Raw genomic sequence first — 23,040 nt, 5'->3', positions numbered from 1 at the left:
GAGCCGGCGCAATGCTGCCACACACAGGATGCACCAGCGCCCTCCAAATGCACACTGTCTGCACAGCAGACAGTGCACATTTCGAGGGTGCAGGGCAGGGGGACCTGTGCACTTCCCATGCCACAGACATGTGCAGTGGAAGGGCCCCCCTGTGGCCCCCTGCACATGTTCTCCGCCAGTCTTTTAACGGTGCCGTTACTGGCATGAAAAGGGTGGTGGAGAACAAGGTTGTAATCAGCAAGGCGACGCTGACTTCAGTGCAGCTCGGGACGATTACAACCTGCACCGACCGTCAGCCCGTCGGCATCAAAGATCCTGGTGCGGACAGTAGTAGGTTGGAAGGTGTGCCCGCCAGCCTCGTAATGTGGCGGTTGGACCGCCAACGCAGCATTGGTGATCCCTCGAACAGCCAATGTCATAATCAGACCCTTAGTCCCTTGATAATTTGTCTACAAAATTAATGTGCCATGGGATTCTTGAACTCGAAATTCAAGAGCACAGTTACTAAAATATATCTAGCCTGAGGGAAACATCCTTTATGCCGACTTTTTTATAACGAAGTCCTGGTTAACGAAAGCGGAACAACGCTTTCTTTAACCACGACTTCGTTATTTTGTGCCTTAACCACGCATGTCCTGAACAACGAACATGCATGGTTAAGGTACAAACAACGGAGTCGGCTGAGGAGGACGACGCAGATGAGGCGACGACTCAGGTAAGTGGGGGGTTTTAGGTTTTGGGGAGGGGGTGGAGGGTCGGGGTTTTAGGTTTTGGGGTGGGGTTGGGGGGTGGGGCGTTTTTGGTTTTGGGGAGGGGGTGGGGGGTCGGGGGTTTTAGGTTTTGGGGTGGGGTTGGGGGGGTGGGGCGTTTTAGGTTTTGGGGAGGGGGTGAGGGGGTCGGGGGTTTTAGGTTTTGGGGTGGGGTTGGGGGGGTGGGGCGTTTTTGGTTTTGGGGAGGGGGTGGGGGGTCGGGGTTTTAGGTTTTGGGGTGGGGTTGGGGGGGTGGGGCGTTTTTGATTTTGGGGAGGGGGTGGGGGGTCGGGGTTTTAGGTTTTGGGGTGGGGTTGGGGGGGTGGGGTGAGGCATGCAGGGTCAATGGGTGCCTGTTACTAATGACTTTACCAGGAATGCCTTTACAACAAAATATCGTTGTTAAGGCATTCGTGGTAACGGCATTAGTAGTAACAACGAGGTTGGTGTTCCGACCTCGTTGTTTAGGCACCCGTTGTTTTGTCAGTCGGCATTCCGTCGTACAACCCTAGCCTGACAGCAGATTGGAGCCCCTGGTTTAATATAGTGCTTTGAATTGGGTTTATTGCTCGCCCTTACATCCTGCATGGGCTCCGGGCTTTACCCTGGCTTGCTCGGTACTCGTCCCTTCAGTCTACCTTTCACCCATTTGAATCTATTTAAAGTGTTTTTTTGCAATCTGTGGCATCTAAGGTTGTTTTTTTCCATTAAAGTATACTCTGACGTTAAACTCCCATAAAGAGCAGTACATACTATATATGTGAGTCTGCTCCTTCTAATGCCATGCACTGTCTTCACACAAGGCTGCTCTAAATTAAAAGTGGACTTGGAGTTATATTAATTGTCGCAGCCTGGTTTGTGTGAGAGAGACCAGGAGCAAGAGGGTGTTTGTATGAGCTTTGTGGAACAGCCAAAGAAGCTCTGTAACATTTACTTCAGTCCAATATTTTTACCCAGAGAGTAAGGAGAGTGAGCCCGAGCAATAGAAGAGGGTTTTTGGCCTCCCCAAAAGACATTACAGAAAAAGTGGAACAAAACGGGGGTGTTTCTAGCACATTTTTGTTCCAAATTTGCTGCCAAAACGTATACCTATCAGGGCAGAGTTCAACATTACAGCATGATCTGTTTAAAAATAAAAAAATAAAAAAAGGAGGTGTCCCAGCATTTTAAATTGGTAAGAAAGATGCCAACTAGAAAGCCAGTATTTAAACATTTGGGGCCAGATTTACTAACATTTGACGCAGCGCAACACATCAAGACAATTGCTGCACTGCGTCGAATTGCGAGGGAAGGAATGCACTGTATCTACTAAGGTAAGGCATATTACTGCTCTCTCGTGCGCTGGCGACGTGGTGCAAGGGTGCCAGTGTTGCATTCAGGATTGCTTTTGTGCAGAAAGGGACACATTGTTGCACAAAAACAGTTGTTGGAGGATTTTTCCACTTTGCAGTTGTGCTGCAGAACGCAGCAGACATATAAAGTGGAAATAACAAGGAGAAATAAAGAAACTTCTGGCCCTCGCTCCTCTATCGGAAAGGCGTACAATCTTGATGCATCCCCAGGTGTTACTGAACTTAGAAAGTCAGGGAATGCACTAAAAACATGGGTGGATGCGTGAAAACACGCTCACTCGGCCCATGGCACGCCTTCCTGGCACAGTTACGCAAGGCAGTGATTTGCACCGCCGTACGTTACTCTTTGATTTACCAACTTGCGCAGGGTCAAACGAGGTGGCGTGGTAAATCTGACTTAAGGATTGTATAGGCCTGGGCCCTTGACTTTATTCTTAAGTAACAGAAAATGCGGCAAATACCAGAGGGTCCGAATCTGCTGTTGCCAGGGGGGACATCAACATTAACCCAGGCTGTCCCAGTGTCCGTTGGAGGCCAGGCTTAAAATATAAGGCCACCTTAACGGGGACGTCTTCTTTCTCTATCCCCCTCCTGCTATGGTGATCGATGGTCTGCCCCTTTCAACTCCAGATGTGCTCGGTCCTCTGTCCTTCACTACACACACAACTATCCTGTTACTCTCTCCGTCCCCCAGGTGCTTAGAAGCCTTATCGAAACCAATCTACCATGCAGACTTGCTCTCCCTAATGTATGCCAGCATCACCAATTATGTGAGACCCACCATGAGGTCACCGGTTCTGGTAGGTTTCTTCTAACACAGCTCTGAATTTAACATAATGGACCTATTTTATGTACCTAGGAATGATATTTCTGCCCCACTGCAGTAAGCAGCGCCTTGACCTGTTTCAGAGCTGCATGGTATCAAGCTGTACATTAGTGTTACGAACAAATGTGCAGTGAGTTGTTCAATTCGGCCACCATTGATGGAAAGAATGTTTTACAGTGCGAAATTCAGACTGTGGAATGCGGTTCCTGTAGATGACCAGTCTGCAGCCGACTTCGGACTTTTTCGGAGAGGCTCGCTTCATCCGTGATTTTTATTTTGTCAAAATTCATAATTTGTCTTTCTTTGTAAGCGCTTCTTTTCATAATATGATGGGTCCCCTTTCATAATTTTAGATTGCATGTCGTTGTGTTTGTTAAAAGGCAGCAATTCGAGAAATAAAGGTTTGTACTTTTTCTTCAAACAATGTTTACTTCGCTCCCGGGGGTCTTCTAGCAGAACAAAAGATGTACTTTATCACTTTGTTGGCAGGAAAAGCATTGTTCTCTAAGGTAAACAATCGCGTCTCTGCAAGCAGCGCTTTCACCTCTTCTTTAAAAGGGTGATAGCAATGTATAAAAGTGTTGTTGCGTTTATTTTTAATTCCTTTTGTTCCGTAAAGTACTAGTAACCACCCTGTGATGTCCTTGGAGCCCTTTATGGTGAGTACTTAGAAAAGTTGTTTCGGGTTGCAAACCAGAGCATTGTTTAAACCTAGTAGCGTGAAACCTGTTGATATTCCAGTAATGTTTAGAGATAAACTACTGTGAAACGGCCCCAGCATAATGACAAACTTTGAACGACCACGAGTCATGATGGACAAGATGTCTGCCTGTTCTTGGATGTCTTTCTGGACAAGACTGAGGGCTCAAATGGAGAGGCTGCAGCGAAGATCTCTTTATCCAAAAGCCAAGCTCAAAAGGTGGATCTGTAAAGACCTTTTGAATCTGAGATTGCCCAGTTTCAGTCTAAATTGAAGAATTGGGGAAATGTACATGGATCTGCTAAAATCAACTACTGTATGTGTGAAATATGGCCAGTAAAATGAGTATAGGCAACAGCTGGCAGACCTGAGGCTTGTAGTGGGTTGCAAAGTGACAAACTCTTTTGTGAGATTTCAGTGAGCGACCTTTAGCACAAGACAAAGCCATTTAAGGTCGTTCTTTCTTTAATAGGGACCAGTGGGAGGGTTTTACGACCGGTGTGATGTAGTGCGTGGTCATCTTCAAACCATCCAGCAATTAAGGAAATAATGTCTTAAATTGCACATAATCACTCTATGGAGAATGCTTCCTGGAAACTCACCTCTTGCCGCCCCATATGATTTTTTTAGAGGGGTTAGAGGGGAAGTGTGCGAGGCGAGCATGGAGACAGGGTGGGGGTTACCATGGAAAGTCCCTAGTACATAATTGAGACAGCAGAGTGGGGCAAAGGGATGGGAGTTCTGGTAAGAAGGGCCAGGCTGCCAGACGAGGTGAGCAACGCAGGGGAGGTGTCGGGGAGGGGAGGGGAGGGCAGTCAAATTGACTGAGAGAGTGGTAAAAGGCACACAAGATGGGGAACAAAACGGGAACATGGAAACCTGTACATTTTACTTCATCCGCACAGTATGGATGATGCAAAACCTAACAGCTTTCCATTCCCATGCCCTGTGTGTGATCTAGACATCAATGGTGACTTGTGTAGAACACTCTGTGATTTGAGTTGCATATGTGGTCGGATTGATTCATCAAGGCCAAGAAAAATCACAAGTTGAAACTTTCTCAAAAAAGCAGATTGGATATTTCTTTAAAAAGCCAAGAAGGAGCCCAGTGAAAACAGTGTTGGGACCTGAATGAGAAACTTCAGTTCCCGCTTCTCTGAAAGTGACACCTCACTCCAATAGTGAGTGGCTGATGGTGAAAAATCTTATTTGGGTAATATCGAAGGAGGCACAGGACAACACACCTGGCCTCTGATCAAAGGGATCTCTCTGAAGCCAGCAATAGGCTTAAATGTCAGTTTTCTTCTCCCCATGCAACCAGTGAAGTCTTCCTAAATCTTTTCAATGTCTCTTGCAACTGCGACCACGTACAAGATCATGCGCAGCAAACTGAACAGTCTCTGTCTCTTCTCACCCAACGGCCCGGTACTAACTTTACAGAACTTGAAATAATACATCTTTAGAGGGAGGATCTTAGGGCAGCTTCCACACAAACACCTCTGATGCCAGATCTGCTAACCAGGGTAGGATGAAAGGTGCGTCTGCTCATTCACCATTACCTCTCGTTCTCTTCACTCAAAGGGGTATCGCTGCATGCCTACTCCCGCCTGGATCTTTCTTTGGATGTTGGAAGCTGTGCCTTTCATGGATTTATGCAATAAATAAAAAAGTGATGAATGTTCGAGTTAATCTGAGCCACTTGCATGCACCACGTTTCACTCTACTGTGTTTCACCCACTGTAGGTAGAAACCTGACATATGCAAATTTGATATGGCTCTGCTCCAATTGGAACAGTCCAGACTGCACAACCAGGCTAGGTTCCCTCCAAATGGGAAAACAAGTGGCCGGGATCGGCCTACCTGGGACTCATCAGAGCAGTGCCGCTCGAATTCTGAATAGTGAGCATGTGGCAGTATCTGGGAACACCGTTTGTATTTAGGGCCACTAGTGCAACAAACAAGGATGTCTGGGGCCTTATTCCAGTCTATTCAATTCTGGCAGTGGGCTATGGTCGGGCCATGGAATTATGTGCTGGTTTGGCTGCAGCGATTTTCGCTTAAATACAGATGTGCTGCTTTTGCCACACAATCCATCATCTACCCCATAATCCCCAGATTTTACCCCAAAAAATGTTTCAAGCTCAAACGGTTCCAAAGTTGCTAAAAATGCAATGACACACATCACAGCGGAGTGGAATGCCCTTTGCTAAACTAGAGTGCACACCTTTCAGTTGCTTATTGCTATAGCTGGAATCTTAAACTGTTACTAATGAGGTGGAACCAATGCCTAGAGAGCTTACCAATTTTAAAAACGAAATAATGAAGTAAAACTATGACAAAATATGCCGCATTATGCCTCATAATTTGTCTTTTCTTGGTGCATAATTGACTGAACCATGCCGCATAATTTGCCCCTCTCCTGCCGCATAATTCCAGTGGCCCTGGCTTTGGATCTCTTCCAAAGAACCGCTTCAGCTTCATTTGTGCATAGAAGGGCTACCTGCATAAGTAGGAGACAGGGTATCTGAGGGTTGTAGGTGCACTGGTGTGGACACTGACTAGCAGTATTTCCAATTGTGAAAAAATGCACTGGTTACAATCTTGTAGTGTTGCGTTGAAGCATGTTGTGGTTGATTGTGAGGCTGCATCAGGTGAGCACACAGATTTGCACTGACTATGGTGACTATTGCCATATGTGGCAGCATTTGACTGACTGCTGGGGGAGGCGGGGCGGTGATGAGGCCCCCTCTCTTCTCGGATGGAAGCCGGCCCCTCTTGCTGTTTCCTAACGAGTACCTTCTTTATTTTTAGAATATGCCGAATGTTCGAGACCACGATGCTTCGGTCTATCTCCGTCTCCAGGGCGACGCTCTCTCCGTGGGTGGCTATGAGTCAAATCCCGTATTCTGGGAAGAGGTGAGCGGGGCGCACTTGCTTTCATTCCTACAGAAATAAATGCGGATCTTTCCAGGCGAAGGGTTTTGGACAAAGCCGTATATAAAGGAAGCCATGCCGGGTTCGTTCATGTTTCTCCGCCTGAACAGAGAAAAAAATCCTTTTTAACAGCTGAATAAAAACCGAGAAGAGGAGCCAAAAAAACAGTAATAATCTGGATAACTACAGAGGGAAATGCTAAAAAATGAATCCTATTAAAACCTGGGCCCCCGCCATAACTGCATGTCTGCCGTCCTGAGAGGCTGTTCGTCCCTGAAGCTCCCATGTGCTCCTTGACCCTGATGACGTCCTGGTAATGACTGATGATGTTTGCTCCCATTTTGCAGGTTCTCTAAAGGATGAGTGGATGAATGCTCCCATAGTGGTGTGAGATTATGGAAGTTGTCGGTTTATGACAAAGGCAGATTGTAGATGTGTGAGGAAGGCAGCCGAGAGTTGGGCCTAGCCTCTAACCCGAAACTGAACAAGAACAAGGACCTCCCCCTAGGTTACCTGGTTCTCACTGCTCTTTTGAAATTGACAACCCAATGTTCACATGCACTGCTGGTCTGTGCAGAGGAATTAATAGCTGGAAAACCATCTCATCCTTTAAATTAGCATATTTACTATTAGATGATCAGAAGTGTGTTTGGTTAGCATATAGATACTGCAAAACTGAGTCCCCAAGCAGAAACTTCTGGGTAGAACCTGCTGCCCCTAGGTGATGCCCATTACTCGCCCTCAGGTATTGATTGCAACAGTCGCCCATTCTTCGCCGCTGTATATGACGTAAAAGGTGAGGCCCGCCGAAGAGGTGCCACAGTTTGAGATTGAAGCCCGTCTATGAATAGTTTCCCTGCGTGCAAAGCTGCAAATAAGTCAAGCATAACTTAATTGGTGCAAAGGCAAACGAGACCATAAATGACAAAGATGTGAAACTTGATGGAGGAAACCAAGGCCCACAACAAATTTAAGTTATGGTCTGTGTGATGGAAAGTTTAGTACTCACCAGTACCAAGGTATGAAAATATTTACATAATGAAGAAGACCCATTCTATGGTTTGTTGGATAAATTTAGATTTTTAGATAGCTTTTGAGTGTTTTGTAAGTCTTTCTTTGAGGCAATTTGAAATAGGAGGCTCGCGGAGGAGGGGTGCAGGTATGGAATAGTACTCCGATGGTTCCACGGGCTGATTGACAGCGTGGTTGACAGATGTGTGGCACTTTAGGATACTAGTGAAAGATGAAAACAAGACTTAAGCTCTCCGTGTGCAGTCTGTGCGACTGTTTCCTTCCAGAACAACCTAAACCATCTTTGAGAGTACATCAGTGTACGGGGGGCCACGTCTTTTGGAGTGTACTGGCAGCTGATTCTTTGAGCATCTACATGGGTGTGTCTGCGTGTGCTTAGAAGCAAGAATGTTTGAGGACATCTCAGTCATTTGTTTGAGGCAGTTACTGTCTGTGGATGGCACTGAGGGGTATACCAGATGAGCAGCCTTTGGTGCTGAGCTCCAGCCTGGCCTCTCCAGTAAGGATGTAGCAGAGATCAGTGAATTCCAAGGAGGGTCCTCATAGTTTCAATGGCAAGAGACCCTCAGGGCTCCAGGGGTTGGACAAGTCACCACTAGACTCTACCAGATCATCAGTGTCTTCATGACCCATCCAGTCTCCAGACTGTGCATGTGATGATGGATAATGCTGCAGACAGGTAAGATGGCGAAGGGAACACAGCTCCACCTTGATCCCTGCAGGTTAGGTTGGAACCAGGGCCACCAACGCATGGCTCAGGGGGTCAGAAAGGGAAGTGAGACCCTCGGTCAGGGCCAGGGCCAGGGCCTTACACCTACCCAGCAGACATCCACATGTAGAAGAATAGTTCCCACTTTCAGGCATCAGAACTTTCCTAATTAATCGGGACGTGAGGACTGAGGCATGTTGATCCATCACACTGGCTTGGAGGCCATACTGTTCCTCACTGCTTACTGTCCTTGTGCCACAGGAGTGAGGTGAATAGAAATCCCCTCGGATCTCAGTGTGAAGGGAAGAGGTGTCTGTGTCCAGGTGTGTGATTTTAACCTTCATGAAGTCATACCTAATTTACAAATGAGTGAGGGCTGCTGAGGTTAGAAATATTTGTGAGGGAGAGAGTGCAGTCCCAAGGGGTTATGTCTTCATTGCGTGGCCACCAGGAACTTTGCAGCGTTGCTTATTCTATTGTTATCAGTTTCTTCTCCGGCAACTGGTGAGACACACTTGAGGGTCTTTCCTTTGTCATGAGTTTCGAATAAGAAACACAGTGACTATCAGACGTAGCCACCCTTGTATATTTAGTGGTTCCTTGATCAGTTAAACTATGGGAAGGCACTATGTTCCTGTTTTACTTTAAAGTTAGAGGTTAGTGCCAACACTTGGCAACCCTTGACTGCCTTCATGACGTGTCAACCATTTACTTTGAGCTTGGGTAACCAGTGTCTCGCCTGTTATATCCAAAAACGTCACTAGAAGTTACCATCCATGATTGTCAAGCGAATATGTGCTATATGGTAAATGGTTGACATTCATCTTCACACCTATGTTTGCCTGAAATAGTGTCCTGCTTGCAACACCTGAATTGGTTTAATCAGTGACTCCTTTTTGGCATGGGGGATGTCCACTGTCTGCCCAGCAACCAATTATGTCACTACAAATACCAAATGCCATCTAATTCCACAATTTATTCTCATGCAGGCCCATCCCGACATCCTTCTAATTTTCTTCTGTAATTAAATTGCAATTACAGCCTCTTTCAAGCCATAAACTGTTGTTAGATGGACACAAATCAAAAACTTTTTATCTTTAAACAAAAGTAATCTTTTGGTATAAGGAGGTCGGGGTGAAAGATGGAACAGAAGACAGGGAGGTTGCATTTTAAACCTTAAAAACAAATACAAAATTGTTTTTTAATGAACTAACATTGTTTTGATTAATTGAGTTCCTCCTTTTTGTAATCCACTGTTTTTAATTTCCTAAAGTGCTTGGAATGAACATGGAAGACCTGTTGTGGCGATAAATATTGTTGAAGGATGCCGCACTGTTTCAAGTGAAAAGACAAAGTGTTACTATTGTTACAGAGTTCTACCAATATGGGCAACGTGTAGAAAGAAAAACTGCCACATAATAATATATAGTCATGTAACAACCTTCCTAACATATTCTATTCACCCTCATGCAATAGTGCACAAGCATATAATATGCTGGATGTAGTCTGCATTCACAGGGCATGTCTGAAATCGCATTTTGGTGGCATCCATCCACTTCACTTTTGAGGCTTACATGTGTAACGGGGTGGCACCTTCACACATTGAAGCTCATGCCCATGTTACAAATGACCACAATGACTGGTGAGCAGCCAGGATCTATCTGCACCAATCCAAAGTTGGAGCTGTGATTAGTTGTGAGAAACTTGGCTCCTCAAATCTACCACATCTGGCAGAAGTGCTTTGTTCCTGGAAACCTGTTATAGCAGCGCAAAAAGTGGGGGCAGTGACCAAATCGGGTACCACAGTATATCCATCCCAACCAGAGGACATGAATTTTCCTCAGTTTTGTGCATGTGCAAAAAGTACCTTATCCTACAATGGGACATGGAGCTCTTTGCTTAAGTTTATTTCCATGGTATTGACTCTCAATCATGCATGAGTTAAGCCTCCCAGTGAAGGCTTGGCATATGCATTTCCTTCGACATCGCAACACTCTGCTCTAGTATTTGACCTGATTTCCAGAGTCCTCACTCTGCTACTTATGATTAGGCACCTTCCTCAAGGAGTTGAATGGTGTTAGGTGATCAAGTGTGTGGTGGGTGTCAGATACATTGAGTAGAATCAAGGCCTCCACTGGTCTTCTTTCAGTACACATCAAAGGGCCTTTGAAGATATTTATACAGACCGTGCATGTTTAGAAATATGTGCCACTTTAGTAACACAAAAGGATGAGGGATGGAGTGCTGAACAATGCAAACACTCACCCCCAGTCACAGATCTGGGTTTAATCCATCGTTCTTTTGCTCACCATGCCACCCCAGTTTTGACCCAGCCATATGCAAATCAGTCTTGACCCTGTTCCTCACGGGAACAGTCCAGCCCGAACTGCCAAGCCAGGTCCTCCCTGGACCGGAAACAAGCATCCTGCGACCAGTTTCAGAGTTTCACCCTTCATCAGCCAGGCTAGCTTGAATCCAGTGGCACAGTGAGCAAGGGACCCACGTCTGGGCATACCCTTCCCACTTAGGGCAACTCATGAGGGTCTGAAGCCTTCTTATAAGACATGGCATATGTTGCTGGCTCCCATGTGCTCCGGGAGATGCAGTATGGCCCCTTTATCCATGGCATGCATTTATTTTGATAAGACAGGTTTGATACTGGCTTTTGGGCAGAACCAATGGGCCTTCAGAAAACAACTCGTGTGTGGGACAATCATTGCTTCTTTCTACTGGTAATGGGTTAAGTCCAGCAGGAAAGGTGCTTCAATGAGGAAAATCACATCAAGGGCCAGCAAAGAGGAGAAATCATTGAACCAACATGCTGAACATGGGTGTGCTACGCTGCTGAGGTCTTGACTTCTGCAACCCTATTCAATATTTGGGTCAGTCTGTTGGTTTGAAGATATTTAGCTTGATCTAGAGAGAGGGGGCAACCAAAGGATAGAACTGGGATGGCTGCATTTAATTGATAAGAGTATCTCTGATTTTTACAGTTTTTGATGTAATGTAGGACTGGAGGTCTGTTGTGTTTGGTAGATTATTCTGAATCTATGGGGCAGAATTTTCATGGAATATATTGTATAGTTTCTTTACGACTTTGGGCATGCAAAGATATGATCACTGTAGCAGGTTGTAATGCCTCATCTGGATTTTGAATATATTTTGGACTACATTTGTTAGTTTGCAGCTGATTATCTTTAATTTTGTTTGGCCGTAATCAAATCATGTGTTAGTTGCCAGTGTGGCAAGTCTTCAACTGTTGTGGGGAATGAAATACCCTAGTGATGTTTCATTTCGAGTATTGAGCAGTTGTTCGTATGTGACCTCTCTTTGAGGAGCAGTTTATACTGATTATAACTTGCTAATAATAGACTGTGACTCACTTTCCTTGATGGGTCTCATAGATATTAGGTTTGGTGGGCACCTCTGTCTCAGTGTGGGACTTTGTCTAAGACTACTGGTCTCTGGTGGTCATCAGTGAATGATCAGGGGTATAAGCATGTGAGTCTTTGATGGAAATTAAATTACCTTTTACCCTACCTCCCTTTCCCTTTTCTCCATTCTTGCACATTATTTAGAGAAGAATTGGGAGGAGTTGAAAACCACTTTAGAGTTATTGAACCGTATTTCAATTGGACAGAATCTTGGGTTTCAAGATTTTTTTATGTACTTCAAGAAATCCTTTTGAAACTGATCAATCCAATTTTTATGCCAGTTGAGAGGCTTGCCTCATGAAATGCTTACCTTGCAGATGATTCATACTGGACTGGGAGTGGTTTGCTGGACATGCTGGGCTGAAATTCGATCCAGGTGAACCTTGCAAGATGTGGATTTGGGTTCATCTAAAATCTGTGAACATATATATTTTTTTACAGAGTGGTGGTCTTTTGGAAGTGCCTACCCTCTCTTCTCGTCCCATCTCTCCTTTATCCGTTCTTTCTCTCTCACATCTGTCTTTCTCTCTTCATCTTTCTGTCTTTCACCGTCTTCCAATCTAATCACTCCACTGTATATTTCTGGAGATCAACCACTTGTCTGCCCCTCCATCTTTTCTCTCTTGTTTAGTTTCTTCACAGCCTCTTTGTTTCAATTTTCTGAGGCTCCAGATATATCCTTCCTACAACACAAACCAAGGCTACCCACACTCTATCCAAATGAGCTGCATTGATCTTCAGATGGTGCCCATGGTGAGGTGTCCCTAGTCTCTGCGATACTGAGCATGAAAATAATGCAAACAACATTATTCTGGCCACTGAAGGTTCTCCCAATATGGACAATGTGGAGAAAAAAACACGGTTCACAAACTGCCACGCAATAATATAGAATGATGTAACGCCCTAAGGAGGATGACTTTGTTAAAGTAAAACAAATTTGGATTTGAGCTGGCCTCTCACACTCTGGTTTCCATTGACTTCATTGTGTCACCTTTTTTCATCTGGCCCTTTTGCAGGTTTCGGATAAGTTTGCATTTGGCCTGTTCGACCTTGACTGGGATGTCTTTATCCAGCACATTGAAGGTGCTATAAATAGGGTCCCGGTCCTGGAGAAAACTGGGATTAAATCTACTGTGTGTGGACCAGGTAAGGAAACCCCTTCCTTTAGTGGGGTGGAGCTATTCTCACAATAATTTGGGATGAATTCATTTTAGAAGTGATTAAAGTTTAGCACTGAAAGGCACTAAAACTCCATCCTGCAGTGAATTATTGGGTAGGTTTGGCTTTGCTCTAGGGTCGTTTAACAATACATTTTTAAACAAAATTATTTGGTTTATGCCTTTCTTGATGCCACCCTGCAGCAAATAACAAGTTATTGTAATTATGGAGTCTTCTTTTGTCTCAATATTGTCTTCTTGTTTTCTTGGGTACGTGAAGGACCTAAATATTTTTTCCTTCAGTGAGAACATTTTCTCAATTATTCTTCATATTCCACACCACTTAACATTTGCAAAATATTGCCACTTTTCGTTAGGACATTTATATATTGACTGCTGTCTGTCTACCACAATATCTTCACTTTAATGAATAATATGTTTCTGCAATGCTCTGGTGCCCAGGGCGGCCATAATTTTTCAGGCCAACTATCAAATATGTAAGTTACTTTGAGAGCCAACGTATTTAAATGTTTCTTATGTTATTACATAGTGACTATTTGCCGTTGACAAGACTTTCTAGCTTAGATCGGACATGTTTGCTATTTATTCACTCTTAATATTTACCAAGGGCCATAATTGTCATTTGGGAAGATGGGACTATAATTTTGGTTTCTATGTGCCATCAGGTGGCAGAACATCTGCTGCTCTAGAACTTTAGATGGACTTTCTTTGTAGTCCATCAATGTCACAATCGGACCTCCTTCACGAGTGATGAAATGTCACTTGCACATACAAGCTATTGCAGACAGCCCTAGAGTTTGGAAAAAAAACTAGACTAGCTGGGGTTTTAGAATTCTCTTACTGCTTACACATGGCATTTATATGAGAACCCTAGATCTGCAGCATCTTTCTGTGTGTACTCCTCAGAATGGATACATGGAGGGTCCATCAAGTAACAGAGGAGCACACTCAGGTCTACCAAAAACTGAAGGAAGGAAATGTGTGTGGATGTTGTCTAGAGCCTGTGACAGAAAGCGCAGACCAACCTGCATCATATACCGGTCTGGACATCAGCAGCCTGCCAAGTTTAACCATAGTAACATAATGTGTACTTGTAAAGGACACACTCCTGCAGAGTGAAAGCTTGGCACCGAGTCAAATACGTGTGTCACTCAACTCACTTGTACTCACTTTCTCGACCGACTGGGGTTCAACCCTATTTGCACAAGGTCAAACATGGGTTCCTGACGTGGATGCAGTGGTTGACAGGGTCATTTGAGCAGGCTTGTGCCACCTTACTTGTGGTTAACAGATGGGTTTGCAACCCTTTACCTCTGACACTTGAGTCTTTTCTCCAAACCTTACGATGGCTGTGGGAGGTGGAAAAGAATCTGGATTCTCCTCTTTACCAGCCCTTTGACCCTGATGCAACGTGCTCTGTTCCCAAAGATGCTCCATGAGATCTTGCCCTGTATACTCAAAGAACTAATGTCCTTCTCCATAAAGGAGCCAGCAGTTCCTCAATGTGCGATATGCCTGTCTTTCCGCAGAGCGTCGATTCAGTGAAATTAATGTGGACCACGTATTAGTAAAATGAGCCAGTTCTTCTCATTGGTTCCTAAAGGTGGTGGTTAGTTACAAGACAGATATTATTTTCCTTAATGTGTGTGCTCTCTCTCCCTCTCTTTCTGTCTCTCTCTCTCTCTCTCATACACACACACTTTCTTACACACACGCGCACACACACTTTCGCTCTTTCCTATGCTCCCTCTCTTACTCGCTCTCTCTCATACTCTCTCTTTCACACTCTCTCTCTCATACACACACTCTCTCTCATATAGACACTTCCTCTCGCTCACACTCTTGCTCTCTCTCTCACACACTCTCTCATATACACACACACTCTCTCTTATAGATACTTCCTCTCGCTCACACTCTTGCTCTCTCATACTCTCTCTCTCACACACTCATACTCTCTCATACACACTTCTGCTCTTGCTCTCTCATGCTCTCCATACACACTCACACTCTCTCATACACACACCCTCTCTCTCTCATACACACACTCTCATATACACACTTCCTCTCTCTCACTCTCTTGTTCTCTCTCTTACACACATTCTCTCTCATATACACACTTCCTGTCGCTCACTCACAATCTTGCTCTCTCTTACTCTCTCACACACTCACTGTCATACACACTTCCTCACTCACTCACACTCTTGCTCTCTCATGCTCTCTCGTACACACTCTCTCTCATACAGACACTCTCTCTCATATACACACTTCTTCGCTCTCACTCACATCCTCTTTTGCTCTTTCATGCTCTCTCTCATACACACACTCTCTCTCATATACACACTTCCTCTCCCTCACTCACACTCTCATGCTCTCTCATGCTCTCTATCGTACACACACTCTCTCCCGTACAGACACTCTCTCTCATATACACACTTCCTCTCCCTCACTCACACTCTTGCTCTCTCATGCTCTCTCGTACACACTCTCTCTCATACAGACACTCTCTCTCATATACACACTTCTTCGCTCTCACTCACATCCTCTCTTGCTCTTTCATGCTCTCTCTCATACACACACTCTCTCTCATATACACACTTCCTCTCTGTCTCACTCACACTCTCTTGCTCTCTCTTACTCTCTCTCTCTCTCACACACACACACACTGTCTCATATACACACTTCCTCTCTGTCTCCCTCACACTCTCTTGCTCTCTCTTACTCTCTCTCTCTCTCACACACACACACACTGTCTCATATACACACTTCCTCTCTGTCTCACTCACACTCTCATGCTCTCTCTTACTCTCTCTCTCTCTCTCTCACACACACACTGTCTCATATGCACACTTCATCTCTCACTCACACTCTCTCTCGCTCTCTGTCATGCTCTCTCTCACACACACACTCTCTCATTCATACACACACACACACTCTGTCTCCCTCCCTCCTCCCCACACTAACCCCTTACCCGCTCCTATCCGCCGCAGCGCACCCCTCCCCGCTCTCTGGATAAAGGGCTGTACATGAGTTAGGAACTTCAGTCTGTGAGGCCATTCTTAAACAGCCGCCAGTGGACAGGTTGCAGGGTTTACAATTGGCTTGCCTGTGTTTAGCCTGTGTTGACGTGTTGTTGGCCGCCGCTCAGTGTATATGCTGTCAGTTCCTTACAACCTCCCCATAGGTCTCTACTCTGCTACAGCACATCTCACAGGGTCGTGTTCCCCTGACTTCTGCCTTCACATCCAGTGGCTGGGATATGACTGAAGTGGTTATAGACCAGTCTCAAAAATGTTTTGTGTAAATATTAAATAAAAACGTAAACCAATTCATACGGAGTGGTTCCTTCATTGGAGAAAATAACATCCACGTCGATATCCTGTTTTTTCGGTTAGTTCTTAGGGACCGAAAGTTCTGAAAAACCTGTAAGGTAACAAATAGGACAACAGCAGAGAAGCCTAGAAGGTCAGAAAGTGTCCTTGAACAGGACGATCTGTTGGACGCCTGCCAGCTTCACATAAAAGTGAAATATTTGTGGCAGAACTACGAAGACTACCTGACCACGTGCATTCAGCTCTGTGCCCAGTCTGTTAACTCAACATATAGAAGCTGTAATGGGGAAGAAAAACTCTGCACACAAAACAGCACAAACAGGACGTTCGAGAACCATATTGAAAACGGTGGAGCGAGGCACGGAAGCCTCTTGTTCATTGGGATCAATCCTTGGTTCTACAGCATTCTCTGCAATGGCTGAAGAAAAGCCGAGGGAACCCCACCAATTTGGGTATTTGAAAAAACTAGTGCATGGAGGAATCCCCGCCTGCCTTGTTACCCCAAATGCACTGGAAACGTCAAAATGACAACTAAAAACCCAACTTCTTCCTTGTTTAACATTGGAGGATTTGGACAACAAAAAAGCCTAAAACTTGCCGCACATTCCTATAATATCGAGTATTGTTTAGGTGCTCATACATTCAAAACATGCCTGTTGTCCAGCATGTGTATCGGGACACGGAATACCCGTGCCAACATGTTAAATCTATAGAAAAATAAGAATGGAGCACACAAAAAGTAATATCCCTCTATTATCAATAGTCAAATAGTCATTGCACGCTTAATCATGTGAGAAAAACATAATATAAATTTCCACTAAAGAGGTATCAGTGCAAAATGTAATCGTTGCAAAGTTCAGAAACACAAAAAAGAATTTTAATAGATAAATCATAAACTTTGAATTTGATGTGAAAGGAAGTTATTTCCATAGAAAATTAACAACAGAAAGTACAATCTCATAACAATTAACTTACACATATATACAGACATTTAACCGACATTGAACAAAGTTGAGCATTTAGTCAGCAAAAGAGTGGTTTATCCCCTACTATGACCATTCAAAGTCCAATAAAAAGAAAGAAATGTTTAAGGGGATAAAACCGTTACTGGCTTTTCTCACATGATTAAGCGTGCAATGACTATTTGACTATTGATAATAGAGGGATATAACTTTTTGTGTGCTCCATTCTTATTTTTCTATAGATTCTTCCTTGTTTAATGTGGTTTGACTTCAGTGTTTGGGCCCTCAGTTGGATATTACTCGGGGAACCCCACCAACCCTTTCTGAAAACTAGAGATCATGTGGATTCCATGGTGGCTTGCATGGATCCACATTTTCTTAGCGCCTCAGCCGGGTCTGTTGGCTAGTATGATAAATCGTACTTTTGTCTCCACGGGCAGAATCAGGAACAGCTGCACCTAAAATTGACTCCGATCAATATATGTCAGTTGGGAAAAATGCATTCTCCTGATTATTTTTCGGAATCTCCCATTTGCAGATTATAGAATCCAGCAAGGAATCCGTGAAAAGTTGAGATCTGCAGGTGTTGTTATTGTCCCCTTGGATCCCGTCAGTGCGTTGCCCTGAGGAGAACTGTTCACCGGAGTCAGCATGGTGCATATTGGCAAAAACGCATCTTACTTAACTTTTCCCTATAGTTAAAATATTGTCCCCTTCAGTGCTTTAAATGGAAAAATAGAAGTGCTTGTTTCTGAGAAGTGCCGATACTCTCTAATTAAAAGTATTACGTTTTTCTTGAGATGTGCCGGTACTCTCCCTCTCAAAATAAAAAAAAGTGCCGGTACTCAGTACCGGAGAGTACCGGCCCATTTAAAGCACTGGTCCCCTTGCAGAAACTGTTTCTCCTCCAATTACTTGACACATGAGAGTGTCGTTTTGTTTCCCACCCTGACCATGGCACTGTTCTCGCTTTTTTCCGAATAGTGATTTGCCTGTGTCCTCAGGATAGGAAGAGGCCCACAAACTATCACTTTTTTATGTTTATCTAATTTTGCCATAAAGCCGCCCCCACCCCCTCCCAGTTGGAACAATTACGTTCCCGTTCCTGGCCTTACAGTTGTGTGTGCAGTTAAGTAGGGTTTGGCGGTCCACTGAAAGCTCGAGCCAGGCTCTGGCTTAGCTCGAGGTCTTCTTGGACCCTCAAGCTTAAAGCGAGCTCAGCTTCTGTCTGTCACATACGCTTCATGTATTATAGGTAAAGGACTAACGTTTGATGTGAAACGAGCAAAATAAGTGGCTAAACTGAGCGGCATGGACCTACAAAACCTGTGATCAATCCCGGCTTCCCTGATTCCTAAAATTGTGTGATCCTTGCCAAATATTTTATTTTATCGAGCCTCCTTTGTTTTATCACATATGAACGCACCTTCAAATACGCAAGTTTCGAATGTGTGCTGTATGAACAATTCTTGTGTTTGATTTTATAGATTGTAATGTTGCCCCTCTAAGAATCTAGGCCACGTATTATGGTGTATTTATGACAAGTGACCTGCCCCTTGAGTCACCGATGGCATTGTTGTGTTGGGGGGAGGGCAGGGATGCTTGAAACTGTCTATCTTAATAAATGCCTCTCAAAGCTGTGATCTAATAAGATGTACCAAGGTAAAAGGCTTACTCATTTTAAAGAAACCTTATTCTATTTTTACACGATGTTTACGTGCTAAATACGTCTAGGTCTCGGCTGATAGAGCACAGCCAGACTCTTGGCTCGGCTGTCCCTATTAATTTGCAGGCTTTTGCTGTCAATACTTATGTCTTTTTTATTTCCAGAGATGCAACTTTAATTTGAAGCTATTAGAATGTAAACTGCAATAATCTCGTGTACTGCTAGGTGGCAGCAGCGGGTTAGAATTACGAGTTGGAAATGCGTCAATTCTTGTACCGCACAAAAATATCTTCCTGTCACGGCCTTGCCGTGTTTTCTTCTTTTTATATGAAAGGTCTCCCCATCTGTCAGGTTAGGTTCATCAAGCTTGTCTTTTTGTATTTTTCTGCTACAGGGGAAGTGCCAAGAACAACTTTTAAAGTTTAGAATTAAAGTTTATAGAGCTGGAAATGCACTTTACTCAAGCGAGGGAGATGGCAAAGGGTTTGATTGACAGTGGGAAAGATCGCCGTGAACTGATCTGAACCGAAAATAAGAATGACCCGCCGCGAGTAATGCAGTGCGGGGTGTGGATTTGGCAGGAAAAATCTTTTAGGTTATTTTATGGGAAGTTCAGGTCTCCCTGGTCACGTAGATGTCTCGCTTCGATTTTGCGTTTTCCCGCTTCTGATACGGGCCCCAGACCACGGCGGAAGTGGGAGTGAGATTAAGAATGCGAGGAGGCAATTTGCAGTGCCTAATTTGTAATAAATAAATAGATTAAAAAATAAACGCAGGGGCCAAACAGTTTTTTATCAGGACCCGCTGCTTGTGTTGCCAGTCACTGAAATAGCGGAATACAAAGGCTTCCTAAAATTGATTCCAAGTCGTGCCTCTTTCTTCCATCACCCTACACTGCGTATCTGTTTATCTCACTCTTCCCTATACTTCATGTCTGTTTAATTCTCTCTTCCCTATGCTTCATGTCTATCTTACTCTTCCCTATACTTCATCTGTTTATCTCACTCTTCCCTATACTTCGTCTGTTTATCTCTCTTCCCTATACTTCATGTCTGTTTCGCACTCTTCCCTATACTTCGTTAGTTTATCTCACTCTTCCCTATACTTCGTTAGTTTATCTCACTCTTCCCTATACTTCATGTTTGTTTCTCATCATTTCTGTTTAGCTCACTCTTTCCTATAATGCATGTCTATTTCTCTCACTCTTCCCCATATTATATCTCTATTATTGCACTCTTGAAGGTTAACTTTCATCCCTGCTTCCTCCATTTGTCACTGTTTTCGTACCATCCTCCTCAGTCTTCCCTCCTTTTTTTGCCCTTCTCTCTCTTGCTCCAGGTCAAAGTCAGATAAAAAAATTAAGTCCTGGCCCCCAAAAATGAGATCTGACACCCACCACCTGTAATCCCGCCTAAATTAGGCATTGGCATTTCTAGGTTTTGCCAGAGACTGCGCATGTGTTGTCAGCGAAATCTTTTTTTTAAATTTTTTTTTTTAAACAAAACTCAAAATGTGCTTAGAGCCCTCCTATTACTTACCATTTATTGGTTCAGACGTTACTCTAATATCCTTACTACTTATTGGTCAGGGCCTCGTGCTTCCTTCTGTGGCTTCAGTGTTTGTCCCTGCTGTGGAGCATGGAGCTAGTACAGCTTTCAGTCTGCAGCCAGTGTCTTTTGGCTGGCTCTAGGTTCTGGCAGGTACTTCTGTTTTTTTTTGGTACTTTTTGCCATGCACTCTTAGAGTGCATGTGTGTGCAGTCTGTTCCCCGCCCTACTCCCACTGTCCATTGTTGCTGGTCCCTCCTTCCTCCCGCCACACCTAATTTGTGTTGGTTTCCCCGCTCTTCTCCTGCTTTCTGTTGTTGCTCTCTTCTACCTAGTACCTCCTTCATGTTGCTTCCTCCCCCCTATTGTTGCTGGTCCCTCCTTCCCCCCGCCACACCTCCTTTGTGTTGCTTTCCCCGCTCTTCTCCTCCTCTCCGTTGTTGCTGCTCTCTTCTACCCAGTACCTCCTTCATGTTGCTTCCTCCCCCATTGTTGATGCTCCCTCCTGTCCTCCTTCACACCTCTCATTTGCTTTTTTAACGTTTACTCAGACACCAAAGTATTTGCATATAAAGCATGGTTAGAGAAAACAGTTTTCGTTATTCAAAGGCAAATAACCATAGGCAACACTGCACAGACTGAAACAAAGCCACAGATTAAAAGATTTTAAAAAATCTAGAATCTGCTGCAAACATGATATGTAACTAATGAAGGAAAATAGCTATTACCTGGGAGGAAATATTTCTGTTGTCTCTATATCTTTGTCTGTCTCTTTATTTCTCTTTGTCTTTCTTTCACTCCCTCTTCGTTTATCGCCATTGCTGGCTTTCATTCTTCTCCACCATGCCTTCACTTAAAATGGACATGCCTATCACATCCATCGTTGTGAAATACACCGGTCTTCAGCTCCCCCATCTCCTCCTGCTGCCCTGCCCTGCACCCACCTCATGTTGCTTTCCCCTCATGCTTTTTTAAGACACTTTTCACAGCAGCACACGCTGCTGTGCAACACAGCTTAAAGAAAGAAAAGTTGCTGCTGTGCAGTTAATGCTGGCGTTAACTGCACAGTAGCAACTTTATTCTCTTTACTTAAAGTCATGTTGCTCAGCAACTATTGCTGCAGTGCTACATGGCTCATGGTAAAGAAAAACAAGTGCTATCATGTGGTCAACACTGGCTGGGTATTAGCAGTTTTATTTTCCTTTAAGCCGTGCTGCACAGCACCACACGCTATTGTGGAGCATGTCTAAAAACATTGACAAAGCCATAGATCTCATATAGAGGAGCCCTAACTGCTTTGACAAAAATAGTTTCTTTAGCTTTTATCTCCAGAGGCACATGATCAATTTATAAAATTGATTGAGTGTTTTGGTACCCTGTCTTATAGCTCGCTGGTATTGTACAATTCCTGCTCCTGCATGTACTTGGAAGCTGACAAAAATGGTTACATTTTAGGAATTATTTTTCCCCTCAAGAAAGCAAATGTCCTGGTATGTTAATTCTGTTAAGTATTCTCTGATCCACAATTCAGACATGAGCTACGAGAAACAAAAGCCTGATTCTACAACAGAATGTCAGTCTGTAGGTTGAGATTTTATCACTCAACTGGGGCCAACATGCACACCTCTTTCGACTGCCAGAGACCTGGTTCTGTAAAGTGCACATGCACTGGGAGGTACCTTAGGGTCTTTTAGTACTACTGACAGACAGATAATTGATGTTGATTTTGATGATTATGTTTTTATCATTTCAGTTGTAAACATTTTGACCTAGCAAGGATGAAAGGCAGAGTCGGCTTGGTGAGATTTGTGCCTGTGGAAATGTGGTTAAACACGTATCCACTGGCACAAAGTACTCAGCCAATGTGTCATCTCAAATCAGAAAAAAACTGTTGCACTGCAGCCACAACACAACTCACTGAGCAATATTTGAGTGGAATGTTTTCAGGTAATGGTCAATCACATGAGATGTTACAGGGAGAGTTAAAGGAAACCCTAATACTCTTTCACTGAGGAATAAAACACTTGTACATTAAAAGCAATGAATGAATTTTGAAGAATTAAAAATGAAAGCCCCGGTTTAGTGCACATGATACGAATTGCGACCATAATAAACAAATAAAATGGCAGCAGTAACATTTCCCACAAGTGTGAACAAGAGGAATACTCTGGCCCTCATTCTGACCCTGGCGGTCAAAGACCGCCAGGGCGGAGGACCGCGGGAGCACCGCCGACAGGCCGGCGGTGCTCCAATGGGGATTCCGACCGCGGCGGTAAAGCCGCGGTCGGACCGGCACCACTGGCGGGCTCCCGCCAGTGTACCGCCGCCCCATTGAATCCTCCACGGCGGCGCAGCTTGCTGCACCGCCGCGGGGATTCCGACCCCCCCTACCGCCATCCAGATCCCGGCGGTCCGACCACCGGGATCCGGATGGCGGTAGGGGCGGTCGCGGGGCCCCTGGGGGCCCCTGCAGTGCCCATGCCACTGGCATGGGCATTGCAGGGGCCCCCGTAAGAGGGCCCCTACATGTATTTCACTGTCTGCTGCGCAGACAGTGAAATACGCGACGGGTGCAACTGCACCCGTCGCACAGCTTCCACTCCGCCGGCTCGATTCCGAGCC

The 23,040-nt window shown here is 44.5% G+C and overlaps 1 protein-coding gene across 2 annotated transcripts in view; it reads left to right on the top strand.

Moving 5' to 3' along the window:
• The window catches only part of SARDH (sarcosine dehydrogenase), a 460,574-nt gene that overhangs the window by 93,001 nt on the left and 344,533 nt on the right, over window positions 1–23,040 (top strand). For both annotated transcript variants that reach the window (XM_069241559.1, XM_069241560.1), the window contains exons 7-8: window positions 6,439–6,543; window positions 12,753–12,882. In XM_069241559.1, the coding sequence (XP_069097660.1) occupies window positions 6,439–6,543; window positions 12,753–12,882 (235 nt within the window). The remainder of the gene's footprint in view (window positions 1–6,438; window positions 6,544–12,752; window positions 12,883–23,040) is intronic.

The sequence above is a fragment of the Pleurodeles waltl genome, chromosome 6 (genome assembly GCF_031143425.1).
Source record: "Pleurodeles waltl isolate 20211129_DDA chromosome 6, aPleWal1.hap1.20221129, whole genome shotgun sequence".
NCBI lineage: Eukaryota > Metazoa > Chordata > Amphibia > Caudata > Salamandridae > Pleurodeles > Pleurodeles waltl.
The sequence above is the reverse complement of the archived record's forward strand: the minus strand, read 5'-3'. Positions and strand labels throughout refer to the sequence as shown.